Here is a 20,209-nt window from a genome sequence, read left to right as displayed (position 1 = left end):
AACTGGTGTGCGCCTAGCCTAAAGGTGCGTACAGACTTATGCGCCACGAACACGCGCATTTCACTTTTCATCAGCTGACGATATGCTTATTATAACCTTACTAGTAGTTCTGTGAACAGTAGACCTCACGCAGTATTCTCATCCACAAGTACCTGATTGAAACTATAGACCTTATAGAAATACAGCAATAGACTGGCTTCTCCACACATCTGTGTAATCACTTGTCAGCTGATTTATGATGAATAATTCTATAGTCTGATTTTCACTTTAATATTGGCGTATGAAGGAGGCTCCTTTTTCCTTTCATATTATCCTTGAAATGCAAAATTTCCAAAAACCTTGAATATACGTCGACGCGCAATTAAAAAAGGAACATACCTGTCAAATTTCATGAAAATCTATTACCGCGTTTTGCCGTAAATGCGCAACATATAAACATTTAAACATTAAGAGAAATGCCAAACCGTCGACTTGAATCTTAGACCTCACTTCGCTCGGTCAATTACCCTATATATAAGCTTATTATAACCTTATATGCTATTTATTATAACTGTATCTTACTGCTTCTGTACAAATACGGATATACCAAGCATAACATCAGCTGATGAAAACTTGAATGCAAGTGTTCGTGGCGCATAAGTCTGTACGCACCTTAATATTAGGTTTCTTAGTTTCCCAAGCATCCTGTATTCCAAGATGAATTTAACAACATATTGATTGAACAACATACATTTGTTTGAGTTGAGCATTTATTACAGTAGTTTTTTATAGTAATGCTATCTAAAGTATTATTAAGACATTTGTTTGAGTTAAGCATTTATTACAAAAGTTTTTATAGTAATGGTTATAAAGTTTTATAAATATTAAAACTTTATTACTATAAAGTTTTTATTGTAATATATGATCTACAGTTTCTTAGTATTATCTGATGAAATCCGCTAATCAATTAAATTCATAGATAACTAATATCTGGAGTGCCAGCCACTATGAAACTCTCAATATTGCACTCGTTTCGGCCCCTCAGAATCCTGAATGTTCCTTTTTCGCCCCAATCAGAGTTCCATGAGTTGACCACTAGCCAGTAAGGAGTTCCTCCTTCCTCACCCCATCCAATAATCTTCACTGCATGGCCGCCTTTTTTCTCGCCTATCAAATGCTGGTAAACTCCTGAAAATCGTCAAGTTACAATTATTATACTTGAAAAACTAACGGCACCTTTTTTAATTTTGCCTATGAATTCAATGGAAATTGAATTTAGAAACTATTGAGTTGAATTAAGGCTGTGCAAAGGCTAAAAATAAACTTTCTACTGGTGATATTTTTCAAAGTTTTTCTATTTGTATATTATCATCAAGCTATCAAAATGAAAAAGTTTTCTCGGGAAAACATTACTTTTTGAGATATGAGCGCCTAAAGTTTAAATTTTTTGTTACAGAACATTTAGGGCCGGTTTCCGAGCTCGGGATTTAGGTAAGCTCTAGACTTTAAACAGCTGGAGTCAGAAAATTGGCTTTTCAAAACGGGAGGTAGTCGCAGTAAATAGTTGCAGCAAAATAGATATTTATTTTCTCATTTCTATAATTGGAAATGTTTTTCCTTGACGAAATGAAGCATTCCTAAATAATTCAAAATAGCTGAAACTTTACACTATTTTCTCTTTATTTTATGTTGTGTTTGATTCTCTAGTTTTTCGAAATTTAATTTAAACGTGACTTTGTCTATGACTGCGACTACGCCCCATTTCGGAAAGCCAATTTTCTGACTCCAGCTGTTTAAAGTCTAGAACTTAGCTAAATCCCGAGCTCGGAAACCGGCCCATAAAAATCGGTAAGAGATAAATTCATGAGAAATCAGAGGATAATTTCTTAATGGTAAATAAACAGCTACTTACCCGATTTGTATGCTAGAAAATCCTCATACACTACAAATGATGCTTCAACTGGACCATGTTCCATAATTTCTTGTTGAATTTTCTCAGTAGAGTTCAGAACGTAGAAGTCGGTTACTGCAATAAAGATTCAAAGCTGATTAGATCGCTTCAGAGAGTCATTTCTTAGATGAATTTATTCTTACTTTATTTTTTAAATTGACTATTGAATAAGAATTATACTTCTTACTAAACGAAAATCCAAATTAAATGCTGTAAATCATCCCGAAGACTTCTGCTACTGCAAATATTGACAACAGGGTAAACCGCTAGATGGAAATTCGATGAGCGCTCCTATTCAAAAATTATTTGTCAGCCCAGGAATCGAACCCGGTACCTTCTAATTGCCGGTTAGGAATGCTTACCCTTACACCAAACTGACAATCTCTGGATAGCAGCGCCCATTTCATACGAAGCCATAGCGGCCAGCCTTAAAGATTCAAAATTGATTAGATCGCTTAAGAATAGAGTCATTTCTCAAATTAATTCATTCTTGCATTATTTGAATTTACTATTGAATAAGAATTATACTTCTTATTAAACAAAAATCCAAATTAAATGCTGTAAATCACCCCGAATTCCTTCTGCAAATATTGACAACAGGGTAAACAGCTAGATGGAAATTCGATGATTTTTATTAGTACACTAGTAGGTAACCCGTACTTCACAAGGGTCTATTTTGAAACTTTGCAAAATGAAAACTTGACGTAATAAAAAATTCGAAATTTTAAAATAGGCCTATAACCATCCTCGGTTAATGAAGAATCTTTATGAAAAATTTCAAATCAATCAGTCCAGTAGTTCAGACGTGATATTGTGTCAAGCATAATTTTCCTACATCACGTACGTGTATGAACCAGCTCTTTCCATTATTATAGTAAAGATGATGGATAGATGCATGATTTATCAGTATCTTTGAATGAGAATAACTTTTGAACGGTTTGAGAAATCGGTGCGGTTTTGATGCGAAAGAAAATCAGTTATTTTTATTCGAATAGGATCCCCAATCATACCTATCATCTAATGTCCCTTTTAAAAGAAATGTTCAGCTGCTTCTATACAACAACTGGAAGCATGACAAATTGAAAACTTGACGTAATGAAATCTTGAAGGACTGAAAATAGGCATAAATAACCATCCTCGGTTAGTTAAGAATCTATATGCAAAATTTCAAATTAATCAGTTGAGTATATTTCAGACGTGATGATTCGTCAAACATAATTCCCTATTCCTTACGTGTATAAGCCAGTTCTTTCCTTCATTTATAGTATAGAAAACTGAAGAAGACATAATACTTGAAAACCTCACAGAATCATATCGATTTTTCCAATACATCAATAAATTTTGGTATCGATTAGATCCTCCTCAATTTGAATCAGGCAGCCTTTTGTTTTCCCAATTCCAAACAAAATACCTAAAATACTCGTTTCACTGCGAATTCGTGTCTAATAGTACATTATAACTGAAGAATATAAATTATTACTTATTTTATTGTGATCTATTCATGTTTTTCTTATGAAATTCAATGATAGGCCTACAGCATGAAGACTATGTCCATTTCATTTGTACTGGTGGCAAAATTTTAAATTGAAAATAATAATTTGATAAAATCCAAGTTCAATTGTAATGAAAACAAATTCCTTCAAAAAATAATTGATAATAATACGTTTCGAGGGAAAAAATTAAGAACAAAAAATTGGGAAGAATCGGGGTCCGAACCGAGGATCCATCGTTCCGTAAGTTAGCGTTTTACCGTTACGCTACACCACCGTTCGAAAATATTACTCTTGTAACAGCATTATAACCTCCTCATAAAAAAACACACACTTCTGAGCTGCAATAATGTAGCCTATGGAACTTCATGTACGGTAGCATAGATTTGAACATTAATTCTGAAAAATCTAGAAGGAAAATTGAAATTTGGGCTTCCAGCTGTACGAGATTGATATTTTTAGAATCTATGTGCAAAATTTGGAGATCTAAATCATTCCCGTTTTTCTGGTATGCAATCCACAAGTTGACATGTTTTGATGCGAACACACGAACAAACACAACCCTACTCTCTCTTATTATATAGATTAGCATTTGAATAATTGTAATATCTCAGTAATTTCCAATTATACTTCTTGAAGAGATCTTATTATGAAACTTATAGATCATTATGCATTTGATGAAGAGCATTGCTTGATAAAGTAGGCCTACCTCGATGGTGATCACTCCAGTATCCACGAGCATAGCTAGGGTTGTGACACTTGAAGCTGCAGCCAGGTGTGGGCAGATCCCCGAAAGAGTCGCACTGTGGTCTTGATCCTTCCATATGATGTTCGCATGGCGCAAAAGAATAAGGTTTGCATCCCTGAAATCAACTCAATTATTCATAAATGCTCCTGCACCTCTACCTATTTCTATTTATTGGCATATTGTAAGTTGACGAAATATTTTTTCTGTCCCCAATGAATTTATAGTAAGATGAAGCTTACACACTTAGTCAGAAAGTGTTTTGCAAGTTAATGAAAGAATTTGAAAGATCAATTATTTATAGAATACAAGAAGCAAATTTCTGAGATATTAATTTATTGAACGAGTTTTAAAGGTAGATGAGAAAGTTTATTAGGAGTATCTGCATATTAGATATTTTAAGACAAATGTAACCTACTTTTATTTCAAATCATTGTTCTAAACTAAAGTAACTAAAATTCCTATTTGATTAGATTTCTAACGTCAGATTAGTTCATGAAGAATCTTTCAATGAAAAATAGTACTATAGTGAGGTCCATGTTGAAAGGGCAGTATTTGATTAACACTGGTGTTACTATCCTTGTCTATCAGTCGACAAAGTAGATATCCTTTTCCAGCTCAAAAACGTTGCCAGATCGTTTTTTAACAATGTAGAAGTATAATTAATTAACAAAATATTTAATCTAAATTATGAAAAATTATTATTAAATCATTGACAATTATATTTTCTTGGCGAAAAAATATAATTGATCATTCTAAACAAGAATGAACAGTTGATATTGGTACATCTGATACACCGGTATCAGCTATAGAGGTTGTGGCAAGGCAGAGACTCGGCAAAGCAGTTCACATTTATCGTTCTCTACTGCCATTATAATGTGGACCTCACTTTAGTGTTAGGTAGGTATTCACCCACAGGCAATTTCAAAAGAGCATTATCAAGATTCTAGCAGTTATAAACATGACTTAAAATCAACTCAAACTCAGCTACGTTTAGCTATAAATACGTCTTCGAAAGTCGTATGATAAATAAATAAATAAATAAATATGATTTTATTGCCGTTAAATTCTTAGAACAATAGGCAAAGTCAAATATAGATTACAGTAAGACAAAAGATAAAATCAAATTTTACAGCAACTGTACATACAAAATTACATTACTGAGTCTTAAAAATAATACAGTACCTAAGTAAACTGTAAGTCAATTGGATTTTTCAAATACTACATTAATAATATTCATTTGAATGTACAATGTATTATTTAGATAGCCGTCCAATCTCCCAATAGGCTATATTTCTTCTATGTTTAGTTTTGAAGCATCTAAATTTGAAAATCCACTTTGTGAAAATACTTGACTGAAAATTTTGTGAATTGAAGAACTACAAGACTTAACCTATTTCGGACTATGTGTTATCTAAATTTGGGAGAGAAATAGCCCACAAGGTTACATTATTTTTCCTCTCCGTATCATTGATAATGTAGGTAGTTATTGTATAAATTGATAGATAAAAAAAATTGAAACCAAGCTATGCATCTGTCCCGTACACACCAGTGTAGCGTAGCTTTAAATATTAGTAGATGGGACGGCTAATTGCCGGTTGCACAACAGCCGGTTAAATTTTAACCGTGATTAATTCTACGAGAACCAATCAGAGAAGCCATCTTATCAAAAAGGCCTTCTCTGATTGGTTCTCGTGAAATTAATCACGGTTAAAATTTAACCGGCTGTTGTGCAACCGGGACTAAGTCTTCCAAAGACGTACGGTATTACTAGCTGTAGCTGGGTGTGTGACGACCTTTACCTCATTGGTATCATAGTCTGATTGTAGCTCAAGCTCAAGCTAAATTATAGCTGAAACTATACCTGATAGTAGTAATAAACTATACCTAGAATAGAATAGAAAAAAACGTTTATTGAATAAATAAGCTACCTTAAGCGAACCTCAAAGAGGCTGCTTGACAAGGTACAATCATAGAGAAAATATAGCGTAAGTAGATATCCCATGGTATAGGGCGTTTATGTCGCAACTTTTACTGTTATCTCAAGCCGATTACTGTCGATTATTGCAAATTTTTACTGTTTTGACCGGGTAAGAGTGTATGAACGGCACAATATGAGAGACTACCAGCGTCATAAAGTTTCACAGGAAAGAACTACGTGGACTATCAGCTTGAGATAACAGTAAAAGTTGCGACTTAAACGCCCCATACCATGGGATATCTACTTATGCTATTGTTTCTCTATGGTACTATATAAAACATGTAAATTCAAATATAAATATACATATATCAGTAAACTTTATTTTTACTTAACAGTTACATTTACTTATCAGTTTATTACACTGTTAAAATTACTTACAGAATTTACTTAACAGTTGAAATTATTATCATTATATTAATTAGGTTGTTGGCTCAGCTCTCAAAAATCTCAAGTGTTATAATATATAGTCTTAGAGAAATAATAGCTTGAGTAGATATCCCATGGTATAGGGCGTTTATGTCGCAACTTTTACTGTTATCTCAAGCCGATTACTGTCGATTATTGCCAATTTTTACTGTTTTGACCGGGTAAGAGTGTATGAACGGCACAATATGAGAGACTACCAGCGTCATAAAGTTTCACAGGAAAGAACTACGTGGACTATCAGCTTGAGATAACAGTAAAAGTTGCGACATAAACGCCCCATACCATGGGATATCTACTTATGCTATTGTTTCTCTATGGTACTATATAAAACATGTAAATTCAAATATAAATATACATATATCAGTAAACTTTATTTTTACTTAACAGTTGCATTTACTTATCAGTTTATTACACTGCTAAAATTACTTACAGAATTTACTTGACAGTTGAAATTACTATCATGATTTTAATTAGGTTAATCAGCTCTCAAAAGTGTTATAATATAATATAGTCAACCTGAACTTACATACAAAAAATAGAACAGAATGAATTACAACAATACAATACATTAATAATGAATTACATTATGTTACATCTAGAGTGTAATTATTCAACCAAATCTTTAAATTTCTTTTCAACAGGCGCATATTAACAAACTCAGCACAATTATCGGGTAAATCATTGAAAGTTCTTGGTACAATGTAGATTAAGGTGTTTCTGGCTAAATTATTCGAAGTAATCCATATCTCATAACAGACTCTCCCAAGGCTATATACGTCATCCTCTTCACTTTATTGGGTATTAAATTTTTAATATAATACATTTTGGCCAATACCTGTTTCAGTCTATTACAAACATTTTTCATATGAATATCCCAACGAAAATGACTGTCAACTGTTACTCCTAAATACTTATAATGTATACAATTCGATATGAACTGACAATCTCTTGTACATATGAAAATTTCTTGCTCCTGCAGTTGGAAACATTCATCACAGCAATGGTGCCTAATTTTGGGTTACCTAAGTATTTTCATGTAGGATGAGGTTATATGTAGCGCCTTGGTTTTGATAACATTTATATTTGAACAATTATTATGAGATAGTAGTAATAGTACTAACTAGTCCAATGTAGCAACTTACGTCGTTGGAATCATAGTCTCCTCCAGATGTGATGCCATGTCTCCATATGTGGTACCAGGCATAGAGTGGACTGCCTCCATCACAGCCCTTGCCACATTCCATGCAACAACTCAGCAAGTCTTCCATGGAGAGGTGCTGCTTGAATTTGCCTCCAGAAGCGATGCAATACCTATCAGTGACTGCCTCGGCTGCAGCGACCGCCTGGAATGGCCAATAACATCACCTACCGAGTGTGTATATTAAATGTATAGGAACTAGACAAAGCTAGAAAAAAAATATTATAATTTTTCAAATCCATAAAACAAAATGGCGGCCATTTAAAATGTTGTTTCCTGAATAACTCAGAAAGCGTTGGTTTTACAAAAATAACTTTTTTTAGTACATTTATTTGCCTATCGATTGGTACCAGATTTTTTAAGTTTGGACCAATATTAACTGAGATAAGGCAGCCTTAGTGATGGGTGACCACTGAAAGTTTGTTGCAGTGCAAACCAAGGCATGCTGATAGAGTCGCCTCAATGATGCAACAATCTCTATTAGCATTGCATGTTAATTGTAAGCGATTTTAGGTCATTTCAAATAATAAAATAACGTTACATAACCCTCTAAAGGTGTGTCACCAACCACTAAAGCTGCCATATCTCAGTTAATATTGGTCCAAACTTAAAAAAATTTGGGATACCAATCGATAGGTAATTGAATTTACTAAAAAAAGTTATTCTTGTAAAGTTTTTGTAAAACCAACGGTTTCTGAGTTATTTAAGAAACAAAATTTTAAATGGCCGCCATTTTGTTTTATGAATTTGAAAAATTATAATAATTTTTTCTAGCTTTGTCTAGTTGTTATAAATAATGGTTGTGCAAAGTTTCAATTTTGTATGTTCATCCATTATTTAAAAAAGGCCTATTTTTAATTCTTCAAGATCTCAATAGATCAAGTTTTTAATTAGATCTTTGCGGAGCATGGGCTACCTACTAGTCTATACTATAATAAAGGAAATATATAATATAATAAAGGGAAGAATCGGCTTGTACATGTAGGGGATGGAAAACTCAAGAATGATGCATCATCGCGTCTAAACTACTGAACTGATTAAGGCTGTGCAAAGGCTAAAAATTAACCTTCTACTGGTGATATTTTTCAAAGTTTTTCGATTTGTATATCATCAAGCTATTAAAATGAAAAAGTTTTCTCAGGAAAACATTTTTTTTCCGATCATTACTTTTTGAGATATGAGCGTCTAAAGTTTAAATTTTAGGACAGAACATTTCAAATTCGGTAAGAGATTAATCAATGAGATTTAGAGAATAAATTCTCGATGGTATTTTTGATTGAATAAAGCAAAAAAAATCGGATATATCAATTTTTGAGAAAGTTATTCAATTTACTAAAACTGACCAAAAATAACTTTTAGTTGAGTTATTTTCGGTATTTTTTGGTAAATTGAATAACTTTCTCAAAAATTGATATTTCCGAAAAAATTTCATTTTAATCAATCACCAACACCATGAAGAATTTATCCTCTAAATCACATTTATTAATCTCTTACCAAACTTGAAATGTTCTGTCCCAAAAATTATACTTATATCTCAAAAATAATGATCGGAAAAATACATTTTCCTGAGAAAAATTTTTCATTTTGATAGCTTGATGATATTCAAATAGAAACTTTGAAAAATATCACCATTAGAAAGTTTATTTTTAGCCTTTGCACAGCCTTGACTTAAAATTTTACATAAAGATTCTCATACTACCGAGGATGGTTACAGCCTATTTTCATTGCAATCAATCAATATTATAATTTTAATAATTTATTCAAATTCAATTTTTGATACAAATTTTACATACGAAAAAACCAAATCAAATTATTTTTCTATTTTAAAATATTACAGTTGTTAATACTTTCATATCATACATAATATAACAACAAAACTAAATCCAATCTATTTGTGTTTGAAACAGACCCTTGCTAAGCTCGGGTCAAAAATATTACAATGCGTTTATTATGTGGCGCACATCAGGTTAAACATGTCTGTGAAAAGTGGGGGTTTTCACATACGGTGAGTGGCTATCACAAGATATTATCACTATTCATGATTATTTATTTCTGATCATACATACCCAACATGATCCACAATAGCCTTGATCTCGAATATGTCCGATTGATCGACAGCTTTTCCACACTTTTCTTGCATCGAAACTTTTCGGTATGTTTGCCTTGGTTTCGAATTTCTTGAATGGTGCATTCGAAAAGTCATCCAGTGTTGCACCCAATAGTTTCTGTATTGCTTCTTCAGAAATTTGAGGACTAAAATTTCTCCTAGCCTGAAAAATTAAGTGATATTGCGTCCTCTTAAAATGTATGAATTTAAGGCTACTTTCTTTTATTTATAAAAAAGAATTGCAAAGGTATATAGTACTCTTTGAAATCAATAAAATAAAAGATTAAGAATGCAAATTATAACTACCTATAAATATTATAACAAATTATAATTTATATTCTTAACCTATTTTATCAATTTCAAAGGGTAGGTACTATAATTTATTTTATATTATAGATATTGCGTCTATATCAATATTTTAAGTATGTAAAGTAAAACTTAATATAGGTACTGTAAATTAAACCACTATATTTTCCTTAAAATAATATTCCTTAATTGAAGATTCTATGAATCAGGTTTATCTTGGCACTGGTTGCCATGGCAAAATTGTAATGTGCTATAAATTTTCGGCTCTAAATTTACTGTCTAAATTTAATATTTTCTAAATTTAGCTTAGTGGTTTTGTGTTTTGTTTCGGTTTTGTATATGTTTGGACTTTTTAACATCAGAAAGAACTTTATTTGGAAGTGAAAAGTGCGAATTTAAAGTATTGTGCTCACTATAACCTTAGTGTCCGGTTTCCCATTAAGGGAACTCTGGATTATATACGGCGAGGTGGAACTACCCTTGGGTCTCCCCACCATTCAAAGCCATACGCTAATGATAATAATCTTGGCACAGTTCTACGTTCACTCCCCATTTAGTGATTGGGCTAAAGTTAGTAACTCTAAAAAAATGAATGATTGAATTCATTTACTGACTGCTACGGAATGTAATCTATATATAATCATCAAATTTTAATTAGGTCACAGAGAAAAATTGTTTATTCCATTTATTCTAAATTGAAATGAATTAATTTATTTATATTTGATATCAGCAAGAGTCGCATAGCACCCTCATTGAACTTTATCATGAGAAAGATATCACAAAATGAAGCATTTATGAAAATTTATGACCCTAAATAGTGGAATATGATAGCATTTCAGAACTTTCCATATATGATCATTCAATTGACTGAAAAGTTCCAGAAAGATAAAATATCAGTATCACGAAAATACTGTACCTACCGCAATAAATTATTTTTATCTAATAGCTGTACGCTTACAGACTTTCAGATTTCTAATTATATGGTAGAAATAGGGATCAAGGTGTAATAATGTTCTTAAAATTTATGAATTCAGGGCTACTTATATTTATTTATAAAAAAGAATTATAGTAACTTTTTGGAAATTAATAAAATAATAGATTAAAAATACAAATTATAACAACTAGTTTCAGAGATCCATACCATCTTCAGGTTTCAACAAATAAATTTTAAATAAACCTTTAAACGATTAGGCTACTATATTTACTATTAGTAAAACGTTTATTTAAAATTTATTTGTTAAAACCTGAAGATGGTGTAGATCACTGAAACTAGTTGTTATAATTTGTATTTTTAATCTATTATTTTATTAATTTCAAAAAGGGTACTATAATATTCTATTTTATAAACAATAATAATGTGATGGTTTCTTTATCCATTCCGAGCTGCGATGTATTAACACACTTTTTACTATGTATTCCACACGACATGCAGTCAAATATTTATACATAGTGGAAAGTGTATTAATAATCAACAATCTATATAATTATACTAATTGGATAGCGAACAGAGTAGGCTTTGCCAGCCGAGAAACGGTCCGGCGCCTTTTCAGCCTTTTAGTATATATAGATCGTTGTTAATGATGTGTATTATAACATACGGTATGGTACTTATCAAAGCTTGATTTCAATACATCCTTGAACATCAATCATCAGTAAGTTTTTTATTTGTAAAAAATGAAAGAGTTATCTTATGATGAAGGCCTGCTACTAAAGAGTTGGAAAATTATTTTCATCAGTAAGTTTTTTATTTGTAAAAAATGAAAGAGTTATCTTATGATGAAGGCCTGCTACTAAAGAGTTGGAAAATTATTTTATGAAATGATATCTTGAATAGCGTAACAGTAGAATATTGTCTAATAATATCACGAATTAATTGAAAAGTTACATACCGTATATGTTTCAACAGCTATGGTGTCATATTCACTGTAGATTAGTCATCACACTGATTATGACACCATAGGTGTTGAAACATATACGGTATGTAACTTTTCAATTAATTCGTGATATTATTAGACAATATTCAAGTGTTTTATTAGGGATGAATATCACAACGTCTCACTGAAAACAGTATCTGATATCCTCTATTATATTAAGCGAGCAATTTCTGTATATCTGGTTATTTTTATATCTGGTTATTTATGTTTTACGGATCTCGAAAACTGCTCTAACGATTTTCACGAAATTTAGAAAATAGTAGGTTTATGATATAAAGATTCGATTGCACTAGGTCTCATTCTTTAAAAAACTCGCTGAACAACATTAAAAGGATAATCCATCCTTGGAAAACAGATGATAATTTCGTCGTCTTTCGATAACAGAAGATGCGTTTGCCTGTGTGGGAGAGAGACAGAATTATTTCCAGCTGTGTAATCATAATCAATCAGCGAGATAGGAGTGGCCGTAGTCGAGTGGATCAGATGCTGGCTTTATGATTCAGAGGCCCGGGTTCAAATCCCGGCCCGGGCCAAGATATTTATCTCGGGCCACTCCCGTGTTTCGGATGGACACGTTAAGCCGTCGGTCCCGGCTGCCTAAAAAGCAGTCGTTAGGTCATGTCAGAGGCCCTGAAATTGATCAGTTGCGACCTGAAAACTCTGACACCAGACCTGAGCCAGCCAGGTCACTCGATATTATTATTATTATTAGCGAGAAATTTTATCTAGCTAGACAATTTAATCGACTTGATCAACATAATCTGATTTGTTGACATGACATGATAATCCTCCTAAACTAGAGTATATCCATAGCCTACTATAGATAGAGTAAGCCATGGTATATCACAATTTTCAAAGTTGATCATTATTTGACAATTTTAAGTGATTAGTGAGTGCTATTTTGATATTCAATTTGGTTTTTATATAATCTAAATTATAATTTTTTTGTTTTCAACTGTTTGAACAGAAAATTGAACCTGAATTCAAGTGTGTGGAACATAACCTACTTCTGGACTATTTATAGTGTATAAATCAAAATTCGGGGAAAAAACAGTTTTGGGCTGTGCCTGTTAGTACTTCCCCAATCATTTTAAAGAACTGTGTTCGGTTTATCAAAAGTCAATAAATAAAATTATAACGAGCGAAGCTCGGTGCCATGATATTCTTGAATAAATCTGTTATATGTTATCTAAGGTACATACTATCTATGTCTTAACATTGATGGAAACATGATGTGATGCCCACCTTCCATGTACTTTGTGCTGAGTTGACTTCTTCAATTATCTTCTCCCAATTGGTGAAGCTTTTCTTATGAACCACATTGCCATAAACAAGTGGAATGAGAAAAATGACTAAAATGAGAGGCACTTTCATCCTGCAAAATATTTGAGATTGAAGATTATAACAGTTATCAAAATTTTAGTGTACAAGATCCCTAATTAATAAAAACAATATAAAAATCCTGAAGTACCCTTTATTTTTAAGAAACTTTAAAATAGTTCAACGACTAGTTTCGCCCCTAACTTAGGTCATTTTCAAGTTGAACTAATGTAGAAAATAGATAATCAAGTTGTTACTATATAATATGTTCATATAACTTGGGTCATTTTCAAGTTGAATTAATTAAAGTATCAACTTGTTTATTTATTTTCTACATCAATTTTTTTATAATTTTTACAAAGTAGCACTGATTGGGAGAGAAAAACTAGGATACTCCTTGTACCATTTTTCTCCCAAATTTAGATAACATTTAAATGTCCGAAATAGGGTTATGGTTTCACTTTCCTGAAATTTAGTCCATTTTCACTAAAAAAACAACGAAAACTAGTAATTTTAAATTTTAAAAACAGGATAAAAACAAAAAATATCACACTCAAATCACCATTAATTGGAACATTTTTGCGTAATTTGACAAAATTTAGAGCCAGAAAAAACACAACTCACTATTCAGTTTTAGTATTTTTCTATTCAGTTTTTTTCACTCTTTTCAATTTTTCACTATTCAGATAAATAGTCAAGTTTCATTTTGTTATTAATATTGCTGCATGTAATTGAAAATGACCTATGTTAGGGTCGAAACTAGTCGTTGAACTATTTTACAGTTCTTTTTCAAATAAAGGGTACTACAAGATTTTTATATTGTTTTTATTAATTTGTTCAAAAGTAACCCATGTAAGTGAAGTGTTTTTAAGATCCCTAATATAATTTACTTTTGAATATAATTTACTTTCAAGCACCCAGATGAAACTTATGAAGTATAATATATGTACCAAGTATAAATTATTGTCATTCATATTATAAAATACTTTGAATCTCTTTGAGATTCTTTGAATCTCATTCATACGGAAATACTTTGAATCTCAGTTCAAGTCAACCAGATCTATGGAAAATATAAAAGCCTGAGTTTATATTATCTTACCTTCTAGTTGAAGATACACTAGCAGATTGCAATACAAAAATGATCACTTATCTGAAAATGTTTGAAATAAGTTAGTAATTCCACTTATTTCAAGAACTACCTCTTCAGAATATCTAATCTCAGAAGTGGCATTTTCAGAATGATACTGTCTGCTGAGCTGTTGTTTGTAGATATCTAAGTGAAACATGTATTACTCAATCAAACCGTCACATATTCATGAGAGACCAGATATTATATGTCTCATGTTTTCAAAATATTTATAAGATTGAGGATCTAATAGAAAAAATAATTTGAAATGTCTAATAAAGAATCTTTCAAGTTGAATTCAATAAACACATTATTACAGGTTTTTGAATTCTATCTTACAAGTTTTTTTCTCATGAAAAAACCAGTGCACAGTATTAAAATTTGAAAGTATGGTATAGAATGACATAGGTACCGTACTAAATTAATTTATTCAATTCCTTTACTCTTGATCCTAGCATTTCATCAATAATTTAAAGAATCATAATCATGAAAATTTTATAACTTCTTAAATATGTTTTTCACTGGTTGAATAATTCAATATTCAATTATTTAATATTGTAATAATTATTATAACTATAAATTATAGAATTCAATAATTGATTATTGTTATTCTGTAACGTACTTGTCATTGAATGAAGATTCATTTATAACTTTGAAGTGGAAAAGAGCGGAACTTTGTATAAATAGATGCTATAGTGAGGTCCACGTTATAATGACAGTATTTGATCAACTTTGGTTTTGATATCCTTGTCTATCATTCGACAAAGCCGGTGGTACTATCCATTTCTAGGTCCACAACGATGCCAATTATGTTTTTGACAGTGTAGAAATATAATTAATTAATTCAGAGAATCGGCATCGCTATTTTTCTATCTTTATCCACTGTCATTATAACGTTGACCCTACTATAGTATACGACATTCGAATAAGCAGACTTTGTATCGTGAGGTCCACGTTATAATGACAGTATTTGATTAACTTTGATGTTGCTATATTTGTCTATCATTCCACAAAGCAGTTAGTACTATCCATTTTTAGCTCGGCAACGATGCCAAATCTATTTTTGACAATGAAGAAATAAAATTAATCAAGACAGAGAATCGGCAAAGCTGTTCTCATATCTTTATCCACTGTCATTATAACGTGGACCTCACTATGTAACATGAAATTTACAGTACCTATATGTACTACCATGCTTCAAATACATAATTTCAATTTCCATGGAATTTGAAAATACGGTAAAATAATTGAAAATCTCAGTACCCTTTTTTAAAAATATTTTATCACGACATGTTTCGGTCAATTATGCCATTTTCAAGCATAAAATGGAAACAGCATTTTCTTGAAAATGGCATAATTGACCGAAACATGTCGTGATAAAATATTTTTAAAAAAGGGTACTGAGATTTTCAATTATTTTCTTTATATTTATGTTACTATAGAACTATAATCTAGATAGAGTACCTCTTCGAAACAGTTGTTAACTGGCAACTAAATTAATAATTTTGTCAGGTTGGCATTAAGTTGAGTTGACTTTGTTAGGTTGGCACCAAGTTGAAGATTTAAATGCATTTATCGAGGAAAAATTGATTGGGCACTGCTACTTCAATCCTGGGAATATTACATTACTAGCCGTCAGGCTCGCTTCGCTCGCCATATCCGTTTAGCCAGACGTTTAGTCTGGACCCCCGACTGGATTGTCCTAACATGATAAAAATGCAGGCGAGCGAAGCGAGCCTGCTAATCTCATTCTTGGACAATCCAGTCGGCGCCCCTGGCTAGACGGATACGGCGAGCGAAGCGAGCCTGACGGCTAGTTAGTTTATATGCACGCGCGGATAGCTCACTTTCTGCGCAGTTTGTAAATCAAATTCAAATTTCGCGCGAAGCGCTGTTTCCATTTGGCGGCCATGTTGTCAAACTGGTCAACATCAGTTCACGGAGCAAGCAGAATAGATAAACAGAAAACAGTGCACAGTGGACGGTCACATTCGGTGCGAGCTTGTGCATTCGTCGTCAATTTATTGTAAAGTTTAATCTTATTTCAGTCGGTACGAAATTAAATTGCAATCGTGCTATAAATTTGAATTTAATTCTTTGTGTATTGTGCTGTTTTAGAATAGGCTGTTGCCAAAATCTCATGCTTACAAGGTATTATTTTTGTAATATTTACTTTAGCAATTTAGACTGATGTGTGTCAATCACATCAAACCAGGTTATTCCATTACTTTACCAGTTTTCATAGTATTTTTTAGTAAGTTCAAGTAGTAAAATATAATTTTTAAGGAACTTATTGCATTAAGTTATCAATATAAATAATAAACTTATACATTCATGTATCTAGTAACATCCTAGAATGTAAACAGAGTTCATTCAAATGAACCAGATTTTTACTTTGTAAAGTTAGTTTTAAATTTCTTGCAGGTTGAAGTCAGTTTTAAACCCTCAATAGTGGTTTATTTTTAATATACTGTAACTAATACATGACAATATTAGCATTATTTACTTTTACTTTTAGCAGAGTATTTTACCCATATTGTTGAGATATGATAATGAACTATCCGCCAATTTATTTTTTAGGTTATAAAAATAATTCACGTTACGTTCATCTTCCTATAAATATTTTTAGTAGGTCTTCTAAAATGTCAAATTCTTTATTTATTCTTTTACCTGAGTTTAATGTTTAGTTGTGGAAGACTAACATTTAAAATTTTGTGATCAAACCTATACAGGCTAGTTTACAAAGTAGAAGGGATTTCTTTCATTTTCTGTACCTACATACCGTAGTCTAGTTCTAGTAATTTTCTTATCATATACTGTATAGAATTATGATATGTTGGTCTTGCTGATTTACTTTTATAGGTTAATAGTTTTTAAGTTACGGTATATAACTTTAAATTTATTCACAACTACCGTATCCTAAATTCCATTTATTTTTATAGGAGCTTTCTTATTTGATACCATACTTGAGGTCGTTGCCAAAGACTGGAGTTTCCAGATAGGCTGTGTCTGAATTCTCTGATCACAGTAAAACGACCTGCATGGTCATTCATGCTGAGGAGATGCTAGACTCCCAAAAAGAGGTCCCTCGTAAAAACCCTGCAGTGAGTAGAGTAGCTTTTCCAGGAGTTTATTCTTCACCATAGTTTGGAACCAATAATCCCGTGTTTCCTAAAATTGTCTAGGAAGGCTGTTAAAAATTTTATTGCCTGGGAAGGAAAGCTATTGTAGTTCCCCGCCAGTCGGCTTCGCGGCATTTTCAGTCTAGTGGCATGTCGTGTATATCACACCTTTCTTGTAACTGCCCAAGATTCCTCTTGATATACATCAGCTAGAACAATACTTTTTGTCTGTGCACTGTGAGTATCCCGAGATCCCTAAATGAGTATCAGTGATTCCTGAAGTTAGAAAATGTCACTATCCTTGCTTGTCTCCACTATGTCTTGCCTATTGGCAAGAGCTTTCTTTTTGCAGTAGCAGCACATCGTAAACAGCTGGTGCTTGACCCCACAGGAGCAGGCCATAGAGAGTATGGCTGTGAAACAGCAAATGATAGGCCATGATAAGACTGCTTTGATCTATCACATCTTTCAGCTTATGGAGGTGTTACAGTACTGTGGGCAATTTCCTACATAGTTGGTTCACATGGTGATTCCAGCTCAATCTCTCATCCATCTAGAATTCTAACAGTTTTACTGGATATGACGCAACTGGATGTCTTTTCAATGAGCAAACCAAGATGTTTTTTCTTCTCATTTAGTTTGAGTTTGTTGGCTAGAAACCACAACTTAGCTTCTTCTATAAGTCTGGTGGATTCCTCCTTTGCCTGTTCCACAGCGACACCTCAGGCAATCAAGGTGGTGTGAACTGCAAAGAGCACTGCCCCCTGACTGCTTGAGAAGTCATTCATGAACAATATGTACAACAGGGGGCCCAAAACTGAGCCCTGTGGTACTCCCATGTTCAACACCTTTCAGTCTTGAGCTACCGAACTCTAACACCTCCGCTCAGAAATTCAACAAGCTTATCAGTTGGTCTATGATAATACTAAAAAACTCATACAAATTGTGATGTCACTTTTAGTGCACACATGCCTAGCTAGCTGTAATCGGTAGAGCAAATGAGATCCAAGAATTTTTACGTTCACTCCTGCTGAAATAAAAATACCACAAGGTTCTTACCAGCTCTTCAAGGAGAGTAGATGAACTGCAGACTGATAAACCAGCAGCAGTTTGCAGCGATTGATAGCAGAATTTTATATAAGCTCTTTGAAGAGCTGGTAAGAATTTTGTGGTATTTTTATTTCAGCGTAATTTTTATTTTGAACGTAAAAATTCTTGGATCTCATTTGCTCTACCGATTACAGCTAGCTAGGCATGTGTGCACCAAAAGTGACATCACAAAATCCATAGAACATTATCTTCTTCTCTAGGACTACTTTTGAGTATAGATCAAATTAGAAATCCAAGTAGACCCTTTTTAAATAATTTAAAAAGGGTACTTAGATTTCAATTTTTATTTATATCCAAAGAACATTTTATAGACTTAGATAAGTTTAAAGATACAAGTACCGTATCTTTACAGGATACAAGAGTCCAGTCCATATTTGAGTAAAAATCTGTTGAAATTAGTTTAGAGTGCATGATGTACCAATTATCAATTTAGACTGCAAGTTTTATATCCACTCACCGTACGGAGAACAGGCATAGATAATAGTAGGCTATTATTTTATTACGTTTAGTAATCTTCTAAATTTAAGGCTTCCTAGCTAATTTTTGCCCAAATATGAGTTAAAATATTGTGATATGCACAATCGATTAATACACTTATCAAGTACGGTAGTATTCATGTTCATCTATAATGTGCTCAGTAAACATAAATGGTTTTTAATAAAATAAATAGAATGTCACTGAATACAGTTTTAGAAAATCCGGATTTATTAACTATGTTGCATCTGCTGAAATCACATTTCAAACCTTTAAATCAATGTCTCGAGCAAACAAGTGACATAATACACGCCAATCAACATTTATGTTACATATAATTATGCTGTTTGACCTTGTTAACCCAGGCAATTCACGCAGTGTACCAATAACGGTTTTTATGACATTACAAAAAAAACTCTTCTGTTTGCTGACATAATAAAATTGTTATTAGAATACCCACTCTCATCTGCTTGCATTCTTTTCTGTAGTCACTTCTCTTACTAAATCTTTATGGAAACTTCTTATAATGTCTATAAGTTTTATAGTTTTAACCAACTGCAGTTTTTAAAACTCACAAATTCTCCCTTTTTTGTTTTCTGTAATCAAGTTAATTTATTGTGCTTTGTAGTCTAAATCTCTACACCCTACTGTAATTGATAAGTAACTTATAGTGACCTATAGCAACATAAAATTGTCATGAAAGAACAGAATGTACAATTGATTAATTCTATGAATCTAATAGAATCAATGGTTTTTCCAGGATTTTTAATTGAGGTTTTAAATAGGTCATTATATCAGTAATGTGCTACAATCTAAAAATTAAATATCCACTTAAGTAATCCTAAATACTATAGAATACATTCAAGGTATAAGAAGGAATTGCACAGTATTTTAATAAAAATATTCAACTACATATCCCTTCAAGTTTTAATGTTCTTTT

The 20,209-nt window shown here is 32.3% G+C and overlaps 2 protein-coding genes across 3 annotated transcripts in view; one reads left to right on the top strand and one right to left on the bottom strand.

The window, feature by feature from the left end:
• Nucleotides 1-731: 731 nt before the first annotated feature.
• Nucleotides 732-14,652, bottom strand: LOC111054587 (cathepsin B). The gene is made up of 7 exons (XM_039420725.1): nucleotides 14,537-14,652; nucleotides 13,363-13,492; nucleotides 9,837-10,040; nucleotides 7,715-7,915; nucleotides 4,130-4,283; nucleotides 1,892-2,005; nucleotides 732-1,167 (listed from the first exon to the last, which is right to left on the bottom strand). The coding sequence occupies exons 2-7, from the start codon at nucleotides 13,489-13,491 to the stop codon at nucleotides 953-955; spliced, it is 1,017 nt and encodes a 338-aa protein (XP_039276659.1). The 5' UTR covers nucleotide 13,492; nucleotides 14,537-14,652; the 3' UTR covers nucleotides 732-952.
• A 1,868-nt stretch (nucleotides 14,653-16,520) lies between these two features.
• Nucleotides 16,521-20,209, top strand: part of LOC111054577 (phosphatidylcholine:ceramide cholinephosphotransferase 2-like) — a 151,428-nt gene continuing 147,739 nt past the window's right edge. The window contains exon 1 of one of the 2 annotated variants that reach the window (XM_039420721.1): nucleotides 16,521-16,714. The gene's annotated coding sequence lies outside the window, so the exon portion shown is untranslated. The remainder of the gene's footprint in view (nucleotides 16,715-20,209) is intronic. The other variant, XM_039420722.1, reaches the window with a different exon arrangement.

Source organism: Nilaparvata lugens, chromosome 2, assembly GCF_014356525.2.
Source record: "Nilaparvata lugens isolate BPH chromosome 2, ASM1435652v1, whole genome shotgun sequence".
Taxonomy (NCBI): Eukaryota; Metazoa; Arthropoda; class Insecta; order Hemiptera; family Delphacidae; genus Nilaparvata; species Nilaparvata lugens.
The sequence above is the reverse complement of the archived record's forward strand: the minus strand, read 5'-3'. Positions and strand labels throughout refer to the sequence as shown.

Bases quoted from the DNA above. Each gene is read 5' to 3' on its own strand.
- LOC111054587 (XM_039420725.1), bottom strand. From the start codon at position 13,491: ATGAAAGTGCCTCTCATTTTAGTCATTTTTCTCATTCCACTTGTTTAT. The intron at 4,284-7,714 runs GTAAGTTGCTAC...AGTTGATTTCAG, and splicing joins GAGACTATGATTCCAACGAC to GGATGCAAACCTTATTCTTT. The intron at 1,168-1,891 runs GTAAGTAGCTGT...GACGATTTTCAG, and splicing joins TTTTCTAGCATACAAATCGG to GAGTTTACCAGCATTTGATA.